Genomic DNA, 10,000 nt, shown 5'->3' on the forward strand with positions numbered 1-10,000 from the left:
GGTCAGTCACGGAGGGCCTGGGTGGATCATAAAGGGCCTGGATGGGTTATGTTGCGTTATGGGTTATGTTGTTTCAAAATGGGCTTGGGTGGATCAGGGTAGATCAGGGTGGGTTTTGGTGGATCAGAAAGGGTTTGGGTAGGTCTTTGTGGATCAGGGTGGGCTTGGGTGGATTGGGAAGGGTTTGGGTATGACTTTGTGGATTTGAAGGTTTTAGGGTTTGAGTGTTTGAGAGTTTGAAGGTTTGAGGGTTTGAGTGTTTAAGGGTTTAAGGGTTTGAGTGTTTGAGTGTTTAAGGATTTGGGGGTTTGAAGGTTTGAGGGTTTGAAAGTTTGAAGGTTTGAGGGTTTGAGTGTTTGAGTTTGAAGGTTTGAGGGTTTGAGTGTTTGAGAGTTTGAATGTTTGAGGGTTTGAGAGTTTGAAAGTTTGAGGGTTTGAGTGTTTGAAGGTTTGAGTGTTTGAGAGTTTGAGAGTTTGAGGGTTTGAGTCTTTGAGAGTTTGAAGGTTTGAGTGTTTGAGTGTTTGAGTGTTTGAAGGTTTGAAGGTTTGAGGGTTTGAGTGTTTAGAGGTTTGAGTGTTTGAGAGTTTGAGAGTTTGAAGGTTTGAGTGTTTGAGAGTTTGAAGGTTTGAGGGTTTGAGTGTTTGAGAGTTTGAAGGTTTGAGAGTTTAAGTGTTTGAGAGTTTGAAGGTTTGAGTGTTTGAGTTTTTAAGGGTTCAAGTGTTCGAGGGTTTGAAGGTTTTAGGGTTTGAGTGTTTAAAAGTTTAAGGGTTTGAGGGTTTGAGTGTTTAAGTGTTTGATGGTTTGAGGATTTGCGTGTTCGAGAGTTTGAGAGTTTAAGGGTTTGAGTGTTTGAGAGTTTGAAGGTTTGAGAGTTTGAAAGTTTGAGGGTTTGAGTGTTTGAAGGTTTGATGGTTTAAGTGTTTGAGAGTTTGAAGGTTTGAGGGTTTGAGAGTTTGAAGGTTTGAGGGTTTGAGTGTTTGAGAGTTTGAATGTTTGAGGGTTTGAGAGTTTGAAGGTGTGAGGGTTTGAGTGTTTGAAGGTTTGAGTGTTTGAGAGTTTGAGAGTTTGAGGGTTTGAGTCTTTGAGAGTTTGAAGGTTTGAGTGTTTGAGTGTTTGAGTGTTTGAAGGTTTGAAGGTTTGAGGGTTTGAGTGTTTAAAGGTTTGAGTGTTTGAGAGTTTGAGAGTTTGAAGGTTTGAGTGTTTGAGAGTTTGAAGGTTTGAGGGTTTGAGTGTTAGAGTGCTAAGAGCTTGAGAGTTTGAGAGTTTGAGAGTTTGAAGGTTTGAGTGTTTAAGTGAGAGTTTGAGTGTTTGCGAGTTTGAAGGTTTGTTGATTTGAGTGTTTGAGAGTTTGAAAGTTTGAAGGTTTGAGAGTTTGAAGGTTTGAGTGTTTAAGGGTTTGAGGGTTTGAAGGTTTGAGGGTTTGAGTGTTCGAGAGTTTTAAGGTTTGAGGGTTTGAGTGTTTGAGTTTGAAGGTTTGAGGGTTTGAGTGTTTGAGTTTGAAGGTTTGAGGGTTTGAGTGTTTGAAGGTTTGAGGGTTTGAGTGTTTGAAGGTTTGAGGGTTTGAGTGTTTGAGTTTGAAGGTTTGAGGGTTTGAGTGTTTGAGAGTTTGAATGTTTGAGGGTTTGAGAGTTTGAAGGTTTGAGGGTTTGAGTGTTTGAAGGTTTGAGTGTTTGAGAGTTTGAGAGTTTGAGGGTTTGTGTCTTTGAGAGTTTGAAGGTTTGAGTGTTTGAGTGTTTGAGTGTTTGAAGGTTTGAAGGTTTGAGGGTTTGAAGGTTTGAGTGTTTGAGAGTTTGAAGGTTTGAGGGTTTGAGTGTTTGAGAGTTTGAAGGTTTGAGGATTTGAGTGTTTGAGTGTTTGAGAGTTTGATGGTTTGAGTGTTTGAGAGTTTGAAGGTTTGAGTGTTTGAGTGTTTAAGGATTTGGGGGTTTGAAGGTTTGAGGTTTGAGAGTTTGAAGTTTGAAGTTTAGAGTGTTTGAGAGTTTGAAGGTTTGAGGGTTTGAGTGTTTGAGTTTGAAGGTTTGAGGGTTTGAGTGTTTGAAGGTTTGAGGGTTTGAGTGTTTGAGAGTTTGAATGTTTGAGGGTTTGAGAGTTTGAAGGTTTGAGGGTTTCAGTGTTTGAAGGTTTGAGTGTTTGAGAGTTTGAGGGTTTGAGTCTTTGAGAGTTTGAAGGTTTGAGTGTTTGAGTGTTTGAAGGTTTGAAGGTTTGAGGGTTTGAGTGTTAGAGTGCTAAGAGCTTGAGAGTTTGAGAGTTTGAGAGTTTGAAGGTTTGAGTGTTTAAGTGAGAGTTTGAGTGTTTGCGAGTTTGAAGGTTTGTTGATTTGAGTGTTTGAGAGTTTGAAAGTTTGAAGGTTTGAGAGTTTGAAGGTTTGAGTGTTTAAGGGTTTGAGGGTTTGAAGGTTTGAGGGTTTGAGTGTTCGAGAGTTTTAAGGTTTGAGGGTTTGAGTGTTTGAGTTTGAAGGTTTGAGGGTTTGAGTGTTTGAGTTTGAAGGTTTGAGGGTTTGAGTGTTTGAAGGTTTGAGGGTTTGAGTGTTTGAAGGTTTGAGGGTTTGAGTGTTTGAGTTTGAAGGTTTGAGGGTTTGAGTGTTTGAGAGTTTGAATGTTTGAGGGTTTGAGAGTTTGAAGGTTTGAGGGTTTGAGTGTTTGAAGGTTTGAGTGTTTGAGAGTTTGAGAGTTTGAGGGTTTGTGTCTTTGAGAGTTTGAAGGTTTGAGTGTTTGAGTGTTTGAGTGTTTGAAGGTTTGAAGGTTTGAGGGTTTGAAGGTTTGAGTGTTTGAGAGTTTGAAGGTTTGAGGGTTTGAGTGTTTGAGAGTTTGAAGGTTTGAGGATTTGAGTGTTTGAGTGTTTGAGAGTTTGATGGTTTGAGTGTTTGAGAGTTTGAAGGTTTGAGTGTTTGAGTGTTTAAGGATTTGGGGGTTTGAAGGTTTGAGGTTTGAGAGTTTGAAGTTTGAAGTTTAGAGTGTTTGAGAGTTTGAAGGTTTGAGGGTTTGAGTGTTTGAGTTTGAAGGTTTGAGGGTTTGAGTGTTTGAAGGTTTGAGGGTTTGAGTGTTTGAGAGTTTGAATGTTTGAGGGTTTGAGAGTTTGAAGGTTTGAGGGTTTCAGTGTTTGAAGGTTTGAGTGTTTGAGAGTTTGAGGGTTTGAGTCTTTGAGAGTTTGAAGGTTTGAGTGTTTGAGTGTTTGAAGGTTTGAAGGTTTGAGGGTTTGAGTGTTTGAAGGTTTGAGTGTTTGAAGGTTTGAGTGTTTGAGTGTTTGAGAGTTTGAAGGTTTGAGGGTTTGAGTGTTAGAGTGTTAAGAGTTTGAGAGTTTGAAGGTTTGAGTGTTTGAGTGAGAGTTTGAGTGTTTGAGAGTTTGAAGGTTTGTTGATTTGAGTGTTTGAGAGTTTGAGTGTTTGAATGTTTGAGTGTTTGAAGGTTTGAGGGTTTGAGTGTTTAAGGGTTTGAGGGTTTGAAGGTTTGAGGGTTTGAGTGTTCGAGAGTTTGAAGGTTTGAGGGTTTGAGTGTTTGAGTTTGAAGGTTTGAGGGTTTGAGTGTTTGAGTTTGAAGGTTTGAGGGTTTGAGTGTTTGAGAGTTTGAATGTTTGAGGGTTTGAGAGTTTGAAGGTTTGAGGGTTTGAGTGTTTGAAGGTTTGAGTGTTTGAGAGTTTGAGGGTTTGAGTCTTTGAGAGTTTGAAGGTTTGAGTGTTTGAGTGTTTGAGTGTTTGAAGGTTTGAGGGTTTGAGTGTTTGAAGGTTTGAGTGTTTGAAGGTTTGAGGGTTTGAGTGTTAGAGTGTTAAGAGTTTGAGAGTTTGAAGGTTTGAGTGTTTGAGTGAGAGTTTGAGTGTTTGAGAGTTTGAAGGTTTGTTGATTTGAGTGTTTGAGAGTTTGAGTGTTTGAATGTTTGAGTGTTTGAAGGTTTGAGGGTTTGAGTGTTTAAGGGTTTGAGGGTTTGAAGGTTTGAGGGTTTGAGTGTTCGAGAGTTTGAAGGTTTGAGAGTTGGAAGGTTTGAGAGTTGGAAGGTTTTTGAGAGTTTGAAGGTTTGAGGGTTTGATAGTTTGAGGGTTTGAGTGTTTGAGTGTTTAAGGATTTGGGGGTTTGAAGGTTTGAGGTTTGAGAGTTTGAAGTTTGCCGTTTAGAGTGTTTGAGAGTTTGAAGGTTTGAGAGTTTGAGGGTTTGAAGGTTTAAGTGTTTGAGAGTTTGAGTGTTTGAGTGTTTGAGATTTTGAACGTTTGAGTATTTGAAAGTTTGAAGGTTTGAGTGTTTGAGAGTTTGAGTGTTTGAGAGTTTGAAGGTTTGAGTGTTTGAGAGTTTGAGTGTTTGAGAGTTTGAAGGTTTGAGGGTTTGAGTGTTTGAGGGTTTGAGTGTTTGAGTGTTTAAGGATTTAAGGGTTTTAAGGTTTGAGTGTTTGAGGGTTTGAGAGTTTGAAGGTTTGAGAGTTTGAAGGTCTGAGTGTTTGAGAGTTTGTGGGTTTGAGAGTTTGAAGGTTTGATGGTTTGAAGGTTTAAGGGGTTTGAGTGTTTGAGAGTTTGAAGGTTTGAGGGTTTGAGTGTTTGAGAGTTTGAAGGTTTGAGTGTTTGAAGGTTTGAGTGTTTGAGAGTTTAAAGGTTTGAGGGTTTGAGTGTTTGAGAGTTTGAAGGTTTGATGGTTTGAAGGTTTAAGGGGTTTGAGTGTTTGAGAGTTTGAAGGTTTGAGGGTTTGAGTGTTTGAGAGTTTGAAGGTTTGAGGGTTTGAGTGTTTGAGAGTTTGAAGGTTTGAGTGTTTGAAGGTTTGAGTGTTTGAGAGTTTAAAGGTTTGAGGGTTTGAGTGTTTGAGTGTTTAAGGATTTGGGGGTTTGAAGGTTTGAGGTTTGAGAGTTTGAAGTTTGAAGTTTAGAGTGTTTGAGAGTTTGAAAATTTGAGTGTTTGAGAGTTTGAAGGTTTGAGGGTTTGAGTGTTTAAGGGTTTGAGTGTTTGAGTGTTTGAGTGTTTGAGAGTTTGAAGGTTTGACAGTTTGAAGGTTTGAGTGTTTGGGAGTTTGAAGATTTGAGTATTTGAAAGTTTGAAGGTTTGAGGGTTTAAGTGTTTGAGAGTTTGAGTGTTTGAGAGTTTGAGTGTTTGAGAGTTTGAAGGTTTGAGTGTTTGAGAGTTTGAGTGTTTGAGAGTTTGAAGGTTTGAAGGTTTGAGGGTTTGAGTGTTTAAGAGTTTGAGTGTTTGAGTGTTTAACGATTTAAGGGTTTTAAGGTTTGAGTGTTTGAGGGTTTGAGAGTTTGAAGGTTTGAGAGTTTGAAGGTCTGAGTGTTTGAGAGTTTGTGGGTTTGAGAGTTTGAAGGTTTGATGGTTTGAAGGTTTTAAGGGGTTTGAGTGTTTGAGAGTTTAAAGGTTTGAAGGTTTGAGTGTTTGAGAGTTTGAAGGTTTGAGGGTTTGAGTGTTTTAGAGTTTGAAGGTTTGACTGTTTGAGAGTTTGAAGGTTTGAGGGTTTGAGTGTTTAAGAGTTTGAATGTTTGAGGGTTTGAGTGTTAAGAGTTTGAAGGTTTGAGGGTTTGAGTGTTTAAGAGTTTGAACATTTGAGTGTTTGAAGGTTTGAGTGTTTGAGAGTTTGAAGGTTTGATGGTTTGAGTGTTTGTGAGTTTGAAGGTTTGTTGGTTTGAGTGTTTGAAGGTTTGAGTGTTTGAGTGTTTGAAAGTTTGAGTGTTTGAAAGTTTGAGTGTTTGAGAGTTTGAGAGTTTGAGTGTTTGAATGTTTGAGTGTTTGAGGGTTTGAGGGTTTGAGAGTTTGAAGGTTTGAGAGTTTGAAGGTCTGAGTGTTTGAGAGTTTGTGGGTTTGAGAGTTTGAAGGTTTTAAGGGGTTTGAGTGTTTGAGAGTTTAAAGGTTTGAGGGTTTGAGTGTTTGAGAGTTTGAAGGTTTGAGGGTTTGAGTGTTTGAGAGTTTGATGGTTTGAGTGTTTGAGAGTTTGAAGGTTTGAGTGTTTGAGAGTTTGAAGGTTTGAGGGTTTGAGTGTTTAAGTGTTTGAATGTTTGAGAGTTTGAGTGTTAAGAGTTTGAAGGTTTGAGAGTTTGAAGTTTTGAGTGTTTGAGTGTTTAAGAGTTTGAAGGTTTGAGGGTTTGAGGGTTTGAGTGTTTAAGAGTTTGAACATTTGAGTGTTTGAAGGTTTGAGTGTTTGAGAGTTTGAAGGTTTGATGGTTTGAGTGTTTGTGAGTTTGAAGGTTTGTTGGTTTGAGTGTTTGAGAGGTTGAAGGTTTGATGGTTTGAGTGTTTGTGAGTTTGAAGGTTTGTTGGTTTGAGTGTTTGAAGGTTTGAGTGTTTAAGTGTTTGAAAGTTTGAGTGTTTGAAAGTTTGAGTGTTTGAGAGTTTGAGAGTTTGAGTGTTTGAATGTTTGAGTGTTTGAGGGTTTGAGGGTTTGAGAGTTTGAAGGTTTGAGAGTTTGAGTGTTTGAGTGTTTGAAGGTTTGAGTGTTTGAGAGTTTGAAGGTTTGATGGTTTGAGTGTTTGTGAGTTTGAAGGTTTGTTGGTTTGAGTGTTTGAGAGGTTGAAGGTTTGATGGTTTGAGTGTTTGTGAGTTTGAAGGTTTGTTGGTTTGAGTGTTTGAAGGTTTGATTGTTTAAGTGTTTGAAAGTTTAAGTGTTTGAAAGTTTGAGTGTTTGAGAGTTTGAGTGTTTGAATGTTTGAGTGTTTGAGGGTTTGAGGGTTTGAGAGTTTGAAGGTTTGAGAGTTTGAGTGTTTGAGTGTTTGAATGTTTGAATGTTTGAGTGTTTGAGGGCTTGAGGGTTTGAGAGTTTGAAGGTTTGAAGGTTTGAGGGTTTGAGTGTTTGAGTGTTTGAAGGTTTGAGTGTTAGAGAGTTTGAAGGTTTGAGGGTTTGAGGGTTTGAGAGTTTGAAGGTTTGAAGGTTTGAGTGTTTGAGTGTTTGAAAGTTTGAGTGTTTGAGGGTTTGAGAGTTTGAAGGTTTGATGGTTTGAGTTTTTGAGTGTTTGAAAGTTTGAGTGTTTGTTCACTCACAGGATCGAAATCGTGCTCCACCACAGTGACATTCGGGCTGAGCTGGTTGTGAACTCTGGGTTCAATCACCGATCTTTTCAGATCATAGTTAAAGAACAGCGAGTTGAGGATGACCTAAAGAATCAGAATCAGGACATGGTGTTACTGCTCACTCCGGACCGGCTTTATGATTCCAGCTATGCAGAATGATATTCTCCATATTTACAGACAGTGTTAATGGACCACATTTAGGGTGTAGGTGCTTTAACACCGGCCGCACCTCAGCAACTGACGTTGTGATCTTTGTCCCACCGGAGCCACCAACCACCAGCTTCACCCTGTTGTTTTTGTCAAGGAGGATAGCAGGACACATCGAGGACATGGGCCTCTTATCTAAAAGACGATACATATAGTAAGTAATGACACCTCTAGCACCACCAACACCACCACTAACACCACCAACACCATCACTACCACCAACACCATCACTACCACCAGTACCATCACCACCACTAAAAACACCATCTTTAACACCAGCACTATCAGCACCAGCCACACTAACACCCCCAACACCACCACATCACTACCACCAACATCACCAACACCACTACCATCATATCAAACCCTCACAACTACCAACATCAGCACTACTGCCACCACTAACACCAACAACACCATCTCTACCACCAAGACATGACAGCCAACACCATCACCAATGCCACCACCACTAACACCAACACCAGTACCATCACCACCACTAACAACACCATCAATACTACCAACACCATTACTAATGCCACCACCACCAACACAATCACCACCACCATTACTACCAACAACATCAGCACCACAACCACCAACTCCACTAACACCACCAACACCATCACTACCACCAGTACCAACACCCACACTAACACCACCAACATCAGCGCCACCAACACAAACATCAGCACCACCAAAGACCATCACTACCACCAACACCATCACTTACACCAGCACCATCACCACCACCCACAGCACCACCTCCACTAACACCACCAACACTAACACTACCACCAATATCAGCACCACCACCACCAACACCATCACTACGACCAACACCAGCAGCAGCAGCACCACTAGCATTTTCAATGGGTGGTTCTTTAAAGATGAAGATGAAACATGGGGAAAAACCTGTTTTAGGAACCTCTACATAATGTAATGTAGAAAGGTTCTAGATCAGTTCAGGATGTTTTCCAGAACTGTACCCCAACTGTGCCCCACCCATTCAGCCTAGAGCAGTTTAGCCCCACCCATTCAGCCAGCAGTAAATGAGTCCACAATCAATGCCTACAATTCAACATTCAACAGAGTCAGAGCTCATGGGAAGAGGGTGTGGGAAGGTTCCTCACGGGGTTCTATGAAGTTGTTGGGTGAGGGAGGAACACCATAGCCATTGATGATGAAAGGAGAGCTGAAGTCATCCATCTCATTGTTGAGTAGGATGCCGGTGGAGGGGGACATGACCTTGGAGCCGAAGCTGAGGAAACAGGAAGAACACCTTTACACCAACTCGTAAAAACAGGGTGTGGTTTTCTTTAAACATTTCTGAAAACAATGTTTTTCAGCCCATTCAGCCTACATTATTTAGCTCCACCTATTCAGCCTACAGCATTTAGCCCCACACATTCAGCCTACATTATTTAGCCCCACCTATTCAGCCTACAGCATTTAGCTCCACCCATTCAGCCTACAGCATTTAGCCCCACCCATTCAGCCTACATTATTTAGCCCCACCTATTCAGCCTACATTATTTAGCCCCACCTAATCAGCCTACAGCATTTAGCCCCACCCATTCAGCCTACATTATTTAGCCCCACCTATTCAGCCTACAGCATTTAGCCCCATCCATTCCGCCTACATTATTTAGCCCCACCTATTCAGCCTACAGCATTTAGCTCCACCCATTCAGCCTACAGCATTTAGCCCCACCCATTCAGCCTACATTATTTAGCCCCACCCATTCAGCCTACATTATTTAGCCCCACCTATTCAGCCTACAGCATTTAGCCCCACCCATTCAGCCTACAGCAGAACTCTGAGAAGAAAGTAACATGTGAGAAATTGATTATGGATCTTTCAGATGATGAAAAACACATTCAGTCAGGTTAAGCTTCAGAGTCCTGCTGAACAGGGTCAGGAGCATCATTGCACCACATGCAGATTACTGTAGGGTAAGGGCTGTCTGTTGGTCCATCACTTACTGGTGATTGATAGTGCTGGAGGCAGCCACAGCGCTCCCGTCCTCCGCCACCACAGAGAGATGCGAGGTGCCGTGATTATCAGGGATGAAATATTCGGGCTCGTAATAACTCTCTGGGTGGGTGGTGTTGTCTGTGATTTTCTGTCTGATGGCGTCTGCGAAGCTCTTTGAGGTGATGTTCTGGATGAACTGGGAGAAGAACAGAGGGAAGCAGCTCATTACAGCGGTGCTATAGAGGCAGAACAATAGCACACAGCTGCTGACCAAAACTGCTGACCACTCAGCGAGGCCTTATCATCATAACTCTGGGGTTAGCAAGAGGCCTGCTCAGGACTGAGCGAAAACTAACTGGAGCTAAACTCTAACATTGTAACAAGTACTCAAGAACTCACTCCTGTGTTATTCACCGCTTTAAAGCAGATCAGCTTCAGCTCACCAGGAGTACAGCTTCCAAACATGGTGGAGGTTTCACACACTGTTACTGTAACTAAGACCCTCATAGCAAACAGTGTCAGACCCTCAGCTGCTGCTGTGGACCCAGATGTGATGGAGGGTCAGGAGTGTACTGTAGATGTGATGGTGGGTCAGTCAGGAGTGTACTGTAGATGTGATGGTGGTCAGGAGTGTACTGTAGATGTGATGGTGGGTCAGGAGTGTGCTGTAGATGTGATGGTGGGTCAGTCAGGAGTGTACTGTAGATGTGATGGTGGGTCAGGAGTGTACTGTAGATGTGATGGTGGGTCAGTCAGGAGTGTGCTGTAGATGTGATGGTGAGTCAGGAGCGTACTGTAGATGTGATGGTGGGTCAGTCAGGAGAGTACTGTAGATGTGATGGTGA

General features: G+C 41.6%; 1 protein-coding gene across 1 annotated transcript in view; it reads right to left on the reverse strand.

Annotated features, from left to right (window-relative positions):
* ggt1b (gamma-glutamyltransferase 1b) overlaps positions 1 to 10,000 on the reverse strand; it is a 20,614-nt gene that overhangs the window by 567 nt on the left and 10,047 nt on the right. Inside the window, exons 8-11 of the mRNA XM_072658449.1 lie at positions 9,164 to 9,351; positions 8,311 to 8,438; positions 7,200 to 7,312; positions 6,941 to 7,054 (exon numbers count right to left, since the gene is read on the reverse strand). Coding sequence (XP_072514550.1) covers positions 6,941 to 7,054; positions 7,200 to 7,312; positions 8,311 to 8,438; positions 9,164 to 9,351 — 543 coding nt within the window. The remainder of the gene's footprint in view (positions 1 to 6,940; positions 7,055 to 7,199; positions 7,313 to 8,310; positions 8,439 to 9,163; positions 9,352 to 10,000) is intronic.

Source organism: Salminus brasiliensis, chromosome 16 (assembly GCF_030463535.1).
Source record: "Salminus brasiliensis chromosome 16, fSalBra1.hap2, whole genome shotgun sequence".
Lineage (NCBI taxonomy): Eukaryota > Metazoa > Chordata > Actinopteri > Characiformes > Bryconidae > Salminus > Salminus brasiliensis.